This window comes from Homalodisca vitripennis, chromosome 2 (genome assembly GCF_021130785.1).
Source record: "Homalodisca vitripennis isolate AUS2020 chromosome 2, UT_GWSS_2.1, whole genome shotgun sequence".
Classification (NCBI taxonomy): Eukaryota; Metazoa; Arthropoda; class Insecta; order Hemiptera; family Cicadellidae; genus Homalodisca; species Homalodisca vitripennis.
In genome coordinates this window covers 207,299,674-207,315,877 of record NC_060208.1, presented here as the reverse complement: position 1 = coordinate 207,315,877, position 16,204 = coordinate 207,299,674, and the positions used below count along the sequence as shown (strand labels likewise).

General features: G+C 33.8%; 2 protein-coding genes across 2 annotated transcripts in view; one reads left to right on the top strand and one right to left on the bottom strand.

Moving 5' to 3' along the window:
- Window positions 1-2,809: 2,809 nt before the first annotated feature.
- LOC124355335 (ejaculatory bulb-specific protein 3-like) lies at window positions 2,810-6,100 on the bottom strand. The gene is made up of 2 exons (XM_046806433.1): window positions 5,826-6,100; window positions 2,810-3,082 (listed from the first exon to the last, which is right to left on the bottom strand). Exons 1-2 carry the CDS (start codon window positions 6,019-6,021, stop codon window positions 2,886-2,888), a joined length of 393 nt encoding a protein of 130 aa, XP_046662389.1. The 5' UTR covers window positions 6,022-6,100; the 3' UTR covers window positions 2,810-2,885.
- A 7,885-nt stretch (window positions 6,101-13,985) lies between these two features.
- Window positions 13,986-16,204, top strand: part of LOC124355333 (peptidylprolyl isomerase domain and WD repeat-containing protein 1-like) — a 29,316-nt gene continuing 27,097 nt past the window's right edge. Inside the window, exon 1 of the mRNA XM_046806430.1 lies at window positions 13,986-14,161. The gene's annotated coding sequence lies outside the window, so the exon portion shown is untranslated. The remainder of the gene's footprint in view (window positions 14,162-16,204) is intronic.

Below are 16,204 nucleotides of genomic sequence, written 5' to 3'. Positions count from 1 at the left end.
GTTCTCACAACCGTCAACCAAGCCAAAGCGAAGCGTGGCCGGTTCAGCTAGTAGATTATTATTATTAACTTACCGTAATTATTAAAACCACACAAAACTAGATCAGATAAAGGGTTAGGCAAGTAATATATTTTATAATTCAATATTTGTTCTGATGTTTACAGAAAGAAACTTTCTGAATGCGACAAAATGTAATAGAAGTAATGTGACATCTTTAATACAAACGTGAGTGAATGATTATTCTGCAACAGAAGTAGGATGTGGTGTTTTGATCTAGCATTGTGTCTCTAGTGCAACATAGATGTCATCTGACCTTGATTGTCCTTGACACCAGCTGTCCAGTTGGTTACAAATCTTCAAGGCTATTATGTCAACTGCACTGCAGGGGGGGGCTTCCTCGCTGTCATAAAAAACCAGTTTTCTTTTAGAATAAATTACCTGGAATTTTTTCCCCGAAAGTGCTTCTCTGATCGAGCCTGACACATCTACAAAAAACTTTCTTACAATCATATATGTCTGCCGATTCATCCCAATGTATAAACACACATCTCAATGTATTCTCGTTGAACGCTTACTTTATGACGTGTAGGCAAAATCTCGTGTCTGTAGTTTGGGAGAGGTAATTTATTATTATTCCTGGTCACTTCTTCCTTTATGCATTAATTCCACCAACTCTTTTTGGAAACTGAACAATTTCCAAGAACTATCTCCAACTAAATACGTGTGTTAGTCGAAATGAAGTAATTTAGATCAATGTGTAACAAAAGCCCTAAGACATTTTCATAAATATGAAGGGTTGATTTCAACTTTAAGGATGACAAAGTATTACGAATATTAGTGGTTTTACACTGTATAATAAAACAGTATTAAATGCAGCTAAACAGTGTATTTTAGTTTTTATTTAATTATTTTACACCTCTTATTAATGACGTTATCACTGGGTTACGGTGTAATAGTCCTGTATAATTACACATTACAACTGGTTTAAAGTTACTTTTAACACATTTACCATTGGTTTAAAGTTACTTACTTTATACATTTACCATTGGTTTAAAGTTACTTACACATTTACCATTGGTTTAAACTTACTTACACATTTACCATTGCTTTAAAGTTACTTACTTACACATTTACCGTTGTTTTAAAGTTACTTACTTACACATTTACCATTGGTTTAAAGTTACTTGCTTAGTTCTAGAGGCGCTGTTAAGATCAGAATAAATATTTTTGTTTTATAAAATGATTAATAAAATTCAACTTTTTGGAGATAGTGCGTTCTAGCGTAAAAATAAATAAATTATTGTTTTCAATGTATCGTACAACATTGTTATACATATGATTTAATAATAATGGGGCATATCTAAATTCTTGATATTGCTTAATGCTTTTTGAACTTAATTTAAATGATTAGATTTCGAGTATAATTAATCAAAAGATTGTTCTAAAAGAAATTATCCCTTGAAACAGGCAGTATGCTAATTGAAACTAAATTTGATAATTTTTAAACATTGATTAAACGTCAGGCTTGTACCTCTTGAAATGAAAACACTGATACTTTACACTGTTGGCTACAATGTAACATTATTGCGATAAATGGTGCCCTCCACGGGCAACTTCTTCAGCTGGGAATTACCGGTGTAAATTACTAAGGTGGGAAGAAAAGTAGGAGGTTGGGTGCCTCTTGCTGCCGCGATCTAACAGCGTAGCCACTGTTATAAACGTCTGATTGAAGTAGCTATAAATCTCTATAACAACATGCATTTGAGGCCTGCATATATCAATGGGTGCAGTCTTGGCAATTCTGACAAAAGAGTTAGTTTGTAATTTTTCCCCGTACATTTTTCCGTACAATAGTCCCACTAATATTATAAATGCGAAAATTTGAATGTTTGCATTTTTGGATGTTTGGAGGTTTGTCCTCAAATCACGCTGAAACTGCTATACGGATTGTGCTGAAATTTGGAACAGGTATAGATTTTGGTCTGAACTAACATTTAGAGTGCTTTTTACAACCCATAACACATTAATTTCACGAAATAAAGTCGAATTCAAATTGGAAAATTAGTTTGTTTACAATCGAATGTTATGATAATAGCGAAACGTAATAACGTTTCATAATTCAAATTAAACTGGCACTAAACAGCTGTTGACAGCTATAATTCGACAATTTTCTGACACATCTGTTAACATTGCTAATGAAAATAAAAAGATAATGGCGGGCGACGTATTATTCCAAAGCACCGGGGATGAATTTAAACGACCAGAACAGACCCATATTGACCGCAGCAACTTTTTAGTTGTACGATACACTTTCGTCATTGGGATAAAAAGGTTAACTCTTATTGTTACTGAAGCCATCGAAGAACTTCAATAAATTATCATGGAATGTGGAAGGGAAATACTAATCTTATAAAAACTGTTTCACTTTACGACTTCAGGATCCCAAAACCTCTGTTCTTTAAACTTAAATCTAAATTCCAATCGGGAGATTGGAATAGCTTTGAGCGACTATGGATTATCTCTAGACTGTTTATTATGTCATAGAAAAAGATTACATAGATATATTGTCCAGTTTTTCAACAGAAAATGCGAAGCCGCGGGTAACTGCTAGTTCAGTAATAAATCTAAAGGATATTTTGTGTCACCAAACGGAAAAATCCTGTTTCCTACACAATCCTTTAATCTTCATAGGCAAAATTTAAACAAGAAACATTCTTCGTTTGGTTTTAGACACACTCTGTATAATTCGACAAAATTGAATTCACAACACCAAGGAAGAGTGCAAAGGAATAAAATGAAAATAATGTTCTGATAACTTCAAATGACCGATACTATATTTACATAAGCATTAACAATGAGGATAGATTGGACTTTGATTGGGTTTTTCAAACTTTCACTCCCTCCTTGGCGGCGAGTTCTTGGTACTTATTGCGGTAGACGCCCTCCGGATCGTACTTCTTCTCCAGTGTCTCGAAGACGCTCTTCTTCTTCTCAATCAAGAACTTGAGGACCTTGCGAGCGCCCTCCTTCTGCTTATCGGAACACTTGGCACACTCGTTCTGCAGAGCGTCCGGCAGCGCTTCTGCAACACAAGGACATTACTGCAAACTCTCAACCAATGCTCACGTAAAAGTGTAGATATTGGCCACATTGTGACCTTTGTACCTGGCTAAACGTATGCTTGAGGAACACATATTGCCTGTCGTAACGTTTGACGGTGCAAAGTACTTGCAAGTTTTATTCAATTCACTAAGTTGAAACCTTCAAAATTATTATGAAACAATGGCGTAGAAAGATGCGAAAGATAAACCTATTTTACTTCAAATAGCTTAAAATTATGATTCTAGAAGCATTTTTTATTTTTACTATATGCTATCCATATAACTATTGTAACCTAACTTTTTCCCTATGTAATAGCCTTTTTTAAATTTAAAATGGCCATTCTACCAATTTTATTTTTGAAATAAAATTAGTTTTGCTTGAATGGAAAAATTTTACTTGTTTAGTTAACATAACAGATCTAATATAAAATTTGGTTGTCTCATCTTGTAAATGTCTCTGTATTTTTTGTATCAAACTCATTTTTTATTTAGCTATCTTTTAAATATGTAGAGAACAATTTTAATATGTAGAGAAAATTTTTAATTATGATCTTTAATGTACATAACTAATAAAAACATTTATAAAAACTTCCAAAGCACAATACATTAAAGTATACAGAAATGTTTAACGTCCATTTTTCGCAAATATTTTTAGAATTTTTCCAAATTAATATCAAGAAAATAGTGACGTCATTTAGCGAGATTTTAATTCAATACTATTGAAATATGCTTTGAGTTTCTTTTAAGCAAAAATACCTGAATGCATAAATTATTAACGATAAAAACGAGAAAATCGGTGGAAGAAAATTGAGGATTTTGTTGGAATCGACGTTAGAATATACTAGTTATTTAACGGGCGATAAAGATATCGTTATCTTTCAATCACTGTCGCCATCCAATTAAAAAAAGTGAATTCTAAAAACATTATATTTCTAAAAAAGGGTATTTTTTGATCAAATTGTATGATAAAGCAATGCAATATTTCTATGTTGTAAACGTACCTAAGTATGCAAGAACTACTAATGCATTCTTCAAATTTTAAACAGTTTATAATAGCTAAATCTAAAAATAAAATAAATTTTACTCATGAATTAAATGAAGAAAATGTGTTTTGTTAATTTTGAATTTCTACTTGATTTTTAATTAGGAGTAAACTAACATCTTTGTTCATTTTAAACAGCAATGGTATGACTATATAGGAGGAGACCAAAATCATCGTAAACAATTTTAAACCCTATTGCGTATTAGGCTAAATTTGGACTAAACGATAAAACTAAACATATGGCGTTATTGTTTTTTTTTTCAGTGCCAAATAAAATGATAAAATGTTTGACAAACATACAATTTGAAACAAAGTTACACCATAGACTAACATAAACTCAAAGACAAAAATATGCTTACAGCGAGGTAAAAATGTTGCAGTGCTGATCATAGGCAACCTAAATATTTATTAAATTTATTTATTACATATGATTTTAAAAGAAAACATGCCTGTCAATCAGTAAAACAACGTAAAAAACACACACGCACACGCACATGTTCTCTAGGCTGAAAACCACGCAGTGTTTTATATATTTCCATGCAACCATTTTAATTTTAATATTATTTCAAGACTATTAAATAAAACATGTTTTGGATCACTGGAGCTTGAAAAAAGTAAAAGTTCTCTAGAACTTTTAAGACTTAAAACTGCAGATTTGTATTAGGTGCCCAACCTTAATCGTTTTACAGAGCTACAATATATTTTTACGATAATAACCTGAATGTGATTTTAACGCCTTTTTTTTACTAGTTGATTAGGTGAATTTTTATTAGCTGCCCAACATTATTCTTTTACACAGCTACAATACACTTTTACGACAATAGTCTGAATATGGTTTTAACACCCTCGTTACTAGCTGATGAAAATAAATTTTTATTACTTGCCCAACATTATACTTTTACACAGCTACAATACACTTTTACGACAATAGTCTGAATATGGTTTTAACACCCTCGTTACTAGCTGATGAAAATAAATTTTTATTACTTGCCCAACATTATACTTTTTACACGGCTACAATACACTTTTACGACAATAGTCTGAATATGGTTTTAACACCCTCGTTACTAGCTGATGAAAATAAATTTTTTTATTACTTGCCCAACATTAACTTTTACACAGCTACAATACACTTTTAACGACAATAGTCTGAATATGGTTTTAACACCCTCGTTTACTAGCTGATGAAAATAAATTTTTATTACTTGCCCAACATTATTCTTATACACAGCTACAATACACTTCTACAGCAATAGCCTGCTTGTGATTTTAACGCCTTTTTTACTAGTTGATGACAATGAATTTTTGTTACTTGCCCAATATTATTCTTTTGATAAGGCTACAATACACTTCTACGACAAAAGCCTGAGTGTGATTTTAACGCCTTTTTTTACTAGCAATGTAAAAAATAATGTAAATATTCCCGATTGTTTGATTTGAAAAAATGAGTAAAAAATAATGAATTTATTTTTTAAATTGTGGGAATTGATATATTATAGTTTTTTAAAGTCAATTGCTTACACTTCTAACAGAAATATTAATAATATGAATCAAGTAAACTATAATGGGATTTTGTGAATTTCAGGAATATATTTTCGTACTATATATTTTCTCAAATTTATTTATGTTACGGCCCTTAATAAACAGTCTTATCCACCCTCTTATATAGCCTAAGTACTCACTCTTTAGTTCCGCCATGTCAGGGGTGCAGTCTCCCTCGTCCATGAGGCACTTCGTGGCCTTCTCCATGAGACGTTCGTTGTCCAAGATGCGATCCAAGTCAATGTTGTCGTACTTGGTGGTGTACTTTTCCTCGGGCTTGGCGAGCACCACGGCGACCATGCCGACCAAAGACAACAGAAGTAAAACTCGCGCCATCTCGATAGAATCTGCTTGATAGGTCAGATCGTGACTGCGGCCTGAGGTGTCGGATCTCGCTTTATACCTCTATGGAAGTCACGCCCACCGCGCACTGGGATTAGCCGCAATTAAGACATAACCCCATTGTCATTGTGATGGTGCTTTAAGTGAAGCCGGGTGTTTTATTCATGCAGTAATTGTGATGGGCGTCTTTAAACCCACGGTCGTCGGTGATCAGTGTTTATTCCGAGGATCGTTTGATTACTCAACACGACAGCTTGGAAATAGCATGTGTACTGCGGAATTGAATGCGGTATAATACCGTCTCCTGGCGGATTGTTACAACATCGGATTTCAAAATCAGTAGCATTTAAACCTGAACGTTTATTTTATCTGATATAGTCTGTAAGACAAATATTGAAAATTACTTTAATCATAATAAAAGTTGCACCTTTTTTTGTAATATTTCTGATGAGTAAAACGATTACAATATTGTTTCGAAGTACAGTCGAAGCTATCAATAAAACTCGGAAGTAGGGATCTCAAGTAAATTTTAATTTTTGTGAGATCGTTTCATGTTTGATATTCGCTGTCTAAATAAATGTTTACAGCTGTTTTTGAAAATTCAAAATAATGACTTCCACCTTGGTTCAGTCAACATTATCCAAATGGTCGTAATTTTTGAAAGGTTGATTCAAATTTCACGTTTAATCTTTTTCGTTCCTGAATGGTATATAATCTTAAAATAATATTCATTAAAATATTAATTCTTACAATTCAAAATAAATTCTATAAATTCGTATGCAACACCTTTCATCCCTCAAAGAAGGTGAACTAACGATTCAATAAAGATCAAAGTTTTCAGTAGCATTCGGTTGAAGAATTTCCTCAATGGAAGAGAACTGTATAATGAAAATCAGTTATAATATCCAATCTCGTAAACACCCAACAGTCACATTTCCTTGGTACAGGTGAATCTCAATATCAGTTAAATTATTAATGGTTATTTTTATCAGAATGCAAATCATAAATTTTTGGTTGTATATGTATTGGACAAGAATTTGTGATACGTTTATTACAATAAATACCAGATTTCGAGAATATTCTATTTTTAAAAATCAATATAGCATACATTATTTTGGGTATAGATCTTAATTCAGTAAACTTGGCTCTTTTGGAATTAAAATTTCCTGATAATACACGACATTTGTCAGTTTTGAGTATTTTAATAAATACAAAATAGTAAATATGTTTAATTTTAGTCGATTAAAATACTGTCTTCATTTATATGTTAAAAACTAAAATATGGTTATTTTGGGTAAAATATGTAAAACAATCCCGACATTAAGGAGTATTAAGGATAAAAACATGCCTAATTGAAGATAATTGGCCCAATGATACTGCAAATAATATCGTACCATATAACCTCACACAGTACTTTGCATTCAAAGCTTTGAAAGATTAAATACTTGGCTTTTGTTCATGCACATACAATCTGGATCAGCCTCGACCAAACATGAGTCCCCTCTAATGTTTATGGGGACTTGTAGCTATATCAAACCAGCTTATAGACTCTGTTTACCTAGTGATTGAAAGTAACATAGAGTTGACACAGAAGGTTGTTACGGAAGGGTGGTATAATCAGAGTGCTCGTTTAAGTTTTAATTTTATTAGTCTCAGTGCATTAGATGAAGGGAACAATCTGGAGATATTTTCTCGGGGAATTTTGCACTCTCTATAGACTGCTTCTCGCCCACATTCACTCCTATTACGTTACGTCATTCATGTTCCTTTAGTTCTTATTCCTACGATTTTACAAGAACTGCCAAAGAATTTCTACTACTACCATCGGTTAGGCATTTTTACCGGTGAAAGGTGAAAGGTGAATGGTGATGAGTGTGTGAAAACTAAGGGTTTGAACTTTAATGAGTTTCGTTCGACAAAGTAGAATGAAGTAACTGGCACAAAGAAATGTACCATGTACCAGCATCGTTACTCTTCTATCGGTTTTCTATTGCAAATAATTCTAGTTATCTGTGTCTGGCACACTAACGTCGCCTAAGTCGAGTGCCAGTCCTAGTATCGTTTATTCTACTACAGTTTGTCTATCCACGATGGTTCGAGCTATTTGTGTCTGGCACACTAACGCCGCCTAAGTGGAGTGCCAGTCCTAATATCGTTATTCTGCTGCGGTTGTCTATTCACGATGGTTCAAGCTATTTGTGTCTGGGCACACTAACGCCCGCATAAGTGGAGTGCCATGTCCTAGTATCGTTATTCTGCTGCGGTTGTCTATTCACGATGGTTCGAGCTATTTGTGTCTGGCACACTAACGCCGCATAAGTGGAGTGCCAGTCCCAGTATCGTTATTCTGCTGCGGTTGTCTATTGTCACGATGGTTCGAGCTATTTGTGTCTGGCACACTAACGCCGCCTAAGTGGAGTGCCAGTACCTAATATCGTTATTCTGCTGCGGTTGTCTATTCACGATGGTTCGAGCTATTTTTGTCTGGCACACTAACGCCGCATAAGTGGAGTGCCAGTCCTAGTATCGTTATTCTGCTATCGGTTGTCTATTCACGATGGTTCGAGCTATTTGTGTCTGGCACACTAACGCCGCATAAGTGGAGTGCCATGTCCTAAATATCGTTATTCTGCTGCGGTTGTCTATTCACGATGGTTCGAGCTATCTGTGTCAGGCACACTAACGCCGCCTAAGTGGAGTGCCAGTCCTAGTATCGTTATTTCTGCTGCGGTTGTCTATTCACGATGGTTCGAGCTAATCTGTGTCAGGCACACTAACGCCGCCTAAGTGGAGTGCCATGTCCCTAGTATCGTTATTCTGCTGCGGTTGTCTATTCACGATGGTTCGAGCTATCTGTGTCAGGCACACTAACGCCGCCTAAGTGGAGTGCCAGTCCTAGTATCGTTATTCTGCTGCGGTTGTCTATTCACGATGGTTCGAGCTATCTGTGTCAGGCACACTAACGCCGCCTAAGTGGAGTGCCAGTCCTAGTATCGTTATTCTGCTGCTGCGGTTGTCTATTCACGATGGTTCTAGCTATCTGTGTCTGGCACACTAGCTACTTGTGCTAATTAGGTACAGAGGTTTATAAGAATTGTTTGTTTGAGGGTATGGTAGATTCGAAATGACCTTCTGTGAGGTATTAAGTTTATGTCATCAGTGCTTGGTTTGGGTAATAAATAATTCAAAGTCGTAGCCTCTTAAGATCCTGAGACCAGAAAAAGTAAAAAAAAACATTCTTTGATTAGTCCAAAGGTAATTATGGCTTAGATTTAAACATTTTTGGCAATTTTATAACCAGGCTTAAATAAGATGGCTGAAAATAAAAATGTAAACTATTTCGGTGTGTAAATTAGTGGATCGCATAGGTATAGGTGAAAAAATTGGCATGCATTTAAATTATTATTTAAGATAATTGTATTTTAACAAAATAAAATGTAAATAAATTTTTGTTTTTAATAAAAAATTTCTTAAGCAATTATATTTACCTTAAGTATAAAACTTGACAATCCCTACAGTCTTCTTCCGCGTTCTATCTACCAAATCCATCATTCTCTTCTCTGGAACTAGACTTTGATAATATTTGGACTAAGTAGTGGAAAGCATTTCGGGATGGCATTGCTCTTTTATTCAAACTTGTCCCTAAGCTGTAGCATTTTCTTCAACATAATATTGTATTTTATATAAATATTTTTTTTGCTTGAAATTCTAAATTTTTCTGCAGCCGACTTTCGATCAACCTGAGTTACTTCGGAGGTATCTCCGTAAAATAATTAGCTGGCCGCTTTTTGGAAGCTTAACTAAATCGATTTGTGTCAACGTTCCTTTATGCTATATTCAAAATGTCACATCGCAATCGTGTGTCGGATGCATGGCAAAAGCTGCGACAACTTTAAGATTTATCTCAACCATCTGTAAAACTATTCGACTGCGAATAATTTTCATTGACTCTAAATGGATTTCATGAGTACCTGTCAATCCTCTATGAGTGGAACTCATACTAATTACTAAAATGGCATACGAGAGGTCGCAAGTTTATCGTGTTGACTGTGATGTAGGATAATATTTCTTTTTAATTCCATTCTTTCTTGTTGTATTAGAGCTGTACCTTAATATGTGGGTTTTGAGATTGAAAATCAGGAAGCCAATTTTTGGCCTTTGCTCACAATTATTTTTGCTTATGTTTTGTCTTTTGTCCATTGTACCGTTATTTAGTTGTATTTTATAAAATACATGTTTCCACAACCCTGTTACTAGTTACTGGTTAATATAAGTTACATCCGATGTTCCTGGAACTAAATTCATGGCGGATTAATTATTTATATATATATATAAATAATTAATCCGCCATGATTTAGTATAATATTAAATTTAGTATATATATATATATATATATATATATATATATATATATATATATATATATATATATAATTAATTGGCACACGTTTTAATTTTTTTCTCTCGTGAACTTTGTAGCTGCCGAGCAACATCTCGTTTGTTTTGTCTGTAAGTAAAATTTATATTTTGTGTTATAATTTAGCCCTTTCATGCGAGACATCTAATTGTAAATGTAATATAAAGTAAATTTGTAAATAGTAAAGTAACTTACCTTGGTTGATATTTTATTTGATAGATTAATATGGATAATAGTGTGGTAATGCCCTTCTGACGAGACCACGTTGTTATGAATCTTAACTTGTCTCGATAAATGGCTAATACCGTTGAGATTTTGTTTTAGGCGAGTTTTTTTCCAAGTCTCTGAGTTTGATTTTTAACTATGAGTACAACCTCGAGTGCTTCCAGCATTCATGTTTTAGGCTTCTAGTCTACTAATCTTCACCTTTTCCGACTACAGCAGCAATGTCAAGCCATGCTGACGCCGGCGCTTATGAGTCGACATCAACGTTAAAAGGGAAGTCAATTTTAAAGTTTTAAATAATTATTAAGTTCGTATGCAAAATTCCCATAGAACATTGGAACCATTAGGACCACCCTCATGATATAATTTAATTCATTATTACTCTATCTGGCAGCGACGTAGCAATACATTATTAAAACGTGCCACAGTTAAACATATAAATAAATTTTGCAAATTGAGGATTCATTACTACGATCTCAGCGGTATCCAACCCCGTGTGTTTCGTCCATTCGGTTCACCGTGTTGGAAAAAACGTAGTTGTTACAGTTAAAATGTTCACTGAGGGAAAAAGTGAGTTTTTTCGAAAGATATTCCACAGCCACCAAGGAAAATCCCTGGCGAATGTTATTCCCTTAGATGCTTCAGCAGCTCTTGACCATTTTCTGTTAATTTCCCTTTAATCTTCTTTACCACAAGTTTGTGCTTGGTTAAGTGAATGTATAATTAAGAAATTTGTGATGGTAATATCCCTGGTGAATAAGAATACCTTTGAAGCCGCAGTAGTTCTTGAATATTTTGCATTTATCTCTTCGAACTTATCACAGGGTTGAACTTACGAAGTGCTTGTGATAGAAGCGATGGGCTATAACACTCTAAAATATGGACAGTTAAGTAAACAATTACCGCTTTCTTTGCTGTATGGGCAGACTCTTGAAACCCCAGGATGGAACCAAGTCCAATTAGTCGATAACGTATGAAATATCTCAATCAACACAATTCTCATCGCCATTGATTAGAGGCTCGCCCTTGCAATCTAATTGGATAATTGCAATCTAGTCATTTTGGTTCCTTAAGGATCACTAACGACCCTATTCAAGACATTAATTGTGAATAATAAATCTATACAAAGCGTGTTTTTTGTAAATTCGAAATCTTTATACTCTTGGTTGTGTTCACAATATGATCAAATACCCACGAAGAGAAGTCAAAACGTGGATTGCCAACGTAAAGAATGAAAGATTTATTGTCATGTAAAATTTTTTTAGTAAGAGAAGAAATATTAAAAAAAAAATATATGAAATTAGTTATCAAGTGCATAATATAAAAAAAAAAAACCAATGGGTGCGGTTTAACGAGGTTTTGGAAGAATGCTAAATTGGCTTAGCGTGCTTATTTCATTCAGCCATGATGACTGAAAAGATTAGCGCTGTAGGCTAGTAAACAAACACAAACAACTGGAGAACTAACCTATCACGCAGCGCAGTTTCCAGCAAAACGATCATCTGGTTTCTACTCCATTTATTCAAGGTCACGGGCAAGGTCAGTTGCTGCCACTGCCTGACGCGACCAGGTCATCTGATCCTGTCTGTCTGACGACACTCAGCTGATCGAGCTCGTTTTTTGTTGACTACGTCTATTCCCACCACTCCCTTTATGTACACATATGTCATCTGATAATAATGTGAAAATTATTATTGGTCGTCTGTTCTCCTTATTTCCTCAAATATTTTCCAAACTACAATGATCTGAGCTTCCTCGAATTCTGTTTACACCTGTTTTATTTTTTCAGCAAACGATTATAATTGCGTGGAACAAACCCAAATATATTAAAATTATTTATCGATGATCATCCAAGCAGAAACATTAATGTATACAAAATTTACGAGTGGCGACGTTTATTGGCTGAGCGTTTGCGAAGCCTATCACTCGAGGGGCTGGATAAACATTTCGTTTCTGTCTGTCTTTCTATCTGTTTGTCCGCACGATATCTCGAAAACAAACTGATTCCTAAACTTGGAATTGTGCATGAAACTTTATTTCTTTATAGCGAACACTGAGTTCAATGATGATGCATGACACTCCATGGGACTTGGATGATCGTTGGCGAATATATTTTTTCTACATTTGTATTTTGTGTAGCCATGGTGGCAATGAGAAAATAGCAGAACAAATCAATAAGTAAACAAACTCAATACACCCATAAGAGATTCAAACAAGTGACATATTAACACATGTAGCCTAACTATTTCAACACATGTATATTTTTATGGTGATTAGTTGTGTAGACTTTTATTATTTATACAATAATATGAAACACAATTTAATTGGGGGGGGGGGGGGTGGGGGGGGGGGGGGGTGGGGGGGGGGGGGGGTGGGGGGGGGGGGGGGTGGGGGGGGGGGGGGGTGGGGGGGGGGGGGGGTGGGGATTAAAATTCCGGGGAGGTCCCATCATGTATAGACACAATAATTAGTGTAAATATGCTAGTAAAAACAGTGTAACATCGAAGCCAGCATAGCTAACGCTGAGGCTTAAAAGAGAGACAAAACTCTGCATATAATATTATGTCTTAACAGATCTCAGAAAAAAAAATTTGCAGAGGAATAATAATGGCTGTTATCTAAGGGTCTGTACACCTATAAGTTGAAGTCAACATCTTCTTTCTTTGAGAGTGAATTGTTCCTTGTAAATCTTGAACCAGGTAATAACTTGCTATTATGTCGCGTGTAAATATCCCTATTAATAGGTATGTTTAACTTATGTATCAGGAATTCTAAGAAGAGATCGAGGAGCACCAGTACTCTATTATTTCTACGTCTAATCGGTCTGTACTTGGCTAAAGCAAAGTTTTAGAGATGACACAAGTTAAAAAATTGTAAACCAACAATTATTCTGGATTTGGTTTTTTCATAAAATATTTGGTAAGTGTCTTCAGTTCAAGACGTGTTACAACTTCAGTTTGTTTTTTTTTTTTTGCTGTTTATTATTCTCTAGGTGGCAATATCCTCACATAGACATAGATAAATGAAGAGTCTTCTAGTTACCTTTACTTCTGCTAACCCAACAAACCAAACCCAAACCCAACCCAATGGGGTTTTGTAGTGTTTTACGCCTGCAGTAGCGCTAATATGGGTAGTAGTATCTAAAACCCTTTTCAAGCTGAAAATCTTGTACCGTTCTCTGGTTTGCCCTCACTTAGAATATTGTAGTGTTGTCTGTGTCTCCACATCAAGTAAGAAATTAATATTACGTAAAATATATGGCTCCGCCATTGGCATCAAAAAAAACAAAAAGAAACCACAAAGCAATCACAATAGAGGCGAGGCAGTATAGTATATACCGAAAGCCTGGAACTAAAATATGAAAATAACCATTAAAACATAACCTCACTTGATTTCTCTAGTGAAATGTTATACCTTTGAAAAATAATAGTATTTAATTTAATTTTGTGTAAAACTTTTGAAATTTATTCACTTTTACTACCAGTATTGTATGTAAGTCATTAAAAACTCTGTAGATATTATTATAGGTAAAATAGGCTCAGTTTATAACCTGTTTGTTTTTAAACTTTTATTTAATTAATTAATTTTGTTTGTTTCTTTGGATTTCATTGAAAATATCTTAGTGTGTTATGCCAAATAAAAATTATGGATATGAAAAATGATCTGTAAATTTTGTAATAAAAACCATTTTGAAAATGGTATATAGGTTAGGCCTAACTAATTGAATCAAATTTTACCCTAAATCTGGTGTGTGGCAAACTTACATATCAAGATTTCCTTCTTAATCTGTTTGTATTTCGACACATGGTGGGCAAGTTCAATCATTAATAACACAACTTTTTATTAAAATGTTTATTGGTAACTAAAGGGAAAGTGGAGATTCCAATGAAATGAAATGAAAATGAAATATGTTTATTGTCCTTAATCAACAGTAGTTGCAATAGACATAGTCAAATGTACACAGCCTTAGTGTAATCTTAGATATTAAAGGTTACATGTCAAATTATATAGGTCAAATAGAATAGATTTGTAGTCAACAAAAGTGAATAAAGATATGGTAAATCTACATTTAAAATGTATAACAATACGTGTAATAAGTTAAAAACATATAAATGAATAAAACCTATAAATAAATTAAACACACAAATAAATACAAAGATTCAAGTAAAAAAACACATATTTACATAATATCTTGGATTACAATTTTATGGAATAGAAATTCCCATTTTCAAATTCAGCTGCACTATAAAATACTTGACTAATCAGCCAATTTTTCGGGTCAAATAAAATACATCTATAGTCAAACAAAAGTGAATAAGATAAGGTAAATCTTGCATTTAAAATGTATAACAATAAGTGTAATAAGTTAAAAACATATAAATGAATAAAACCTATAAATAAATTAAACACACAAATAAATACAAAGATTCAAGTAAAAAACACATATTTACATAATATCTTGGATTAAAATTTTATAGAATAGAAATTCCCATTTTCAAATTCAGGCTACACTATAAAATACTTGACTAATCAGCCAAATTTTTAATTTTTGTTTTAAAAGCGTTAATTGGAAGATTTCTAATGTTCAAGGGCAATTTATTAAAAAGTTTTATACAAATAAAAGCTAAAAGACTTTTGGGTTTTACTCAGTCTAGCATATCTTACATCCAATAGATCTTGACCTCTGGTATTGTAATAGTGGATTGAACCTCTTGAAACAAAACTATTTAAGTTTTCCTTGACATGGGTGAGACTGTAAAGAAGATAAATAGACTAGGTAATGTGAGTATTTTAAGCTCAGGAAATATAGTTCGACATGAATCTCTATCCCCCAGACCTTTTATACACCTGACCACTTTTTTTTGCCACATGAAAACTTCTTGAGCTCCACTGGAATTACCCCAAAGAGTAATACCATAAAGTAAACGTGAATGAAAAAATGCATAATAAGCTTGGGTCACTAAATCTAAATGAGTACAACATTTTTAATTTACGGATCAGAAATAAAACTCTAGAAAGGCCAAGTACAATAAATGCTTTGTATGAATGTCCCACATCAATTTAGAATCCAAATTAATTCCAAGAAGTTTAACTGTCTTATGATGAGTAGAATTTACTTAAACTAAAGATGATTTCTTCAGTTTTATCATTATTTAAGATAAGCTTATTGGATGAAAAACCAAAGATCACAAACGCTCCTTCATGTAATCAATGACCAATTCATTACGTTTCTCGATCAGGACTAGATGTATAAAGTGTGGTGTCATCAGCATAAAAGAAGGCACTTTTTCTGGAAGAAAATTAGGTAAGTCATTTACAAAAATTATGAAAAGAAAGGGACCAAGGACAGAGCCCTGTGGAAACCCCCCTCGTCACCATCCTCAGGTCCGATCTTTGGTCTACCAAGTTTTACAAATTGTGACCTGTATACCAAATAAGATTTCATAAAAGATAATTCAACATTCTCCAAGCCATAGAAATTAAGCTTTTCTAGAAGTTCTTTATGTGGAACAAGGTCAAAAGCTTTACTAAGGT

Excerpts from the sequence above, each read along its gene's own strand:
- LOC124355335 (XM_046806433.1), bottom strand. The coding sequence starts at position 6,021 with ATGGCGCGAGTTTTACTTCTGTTGTCTTTGGTCGGCATGGTCGCCGTG. Across the intron at positions 3,083-5,825 it reads TGACATGGCGGAACTAAAGA|AAGCGCTGCCGGACGCTCTG; the intron begins GTGAGTACTTAG and ends CTTGTGTTGCAG.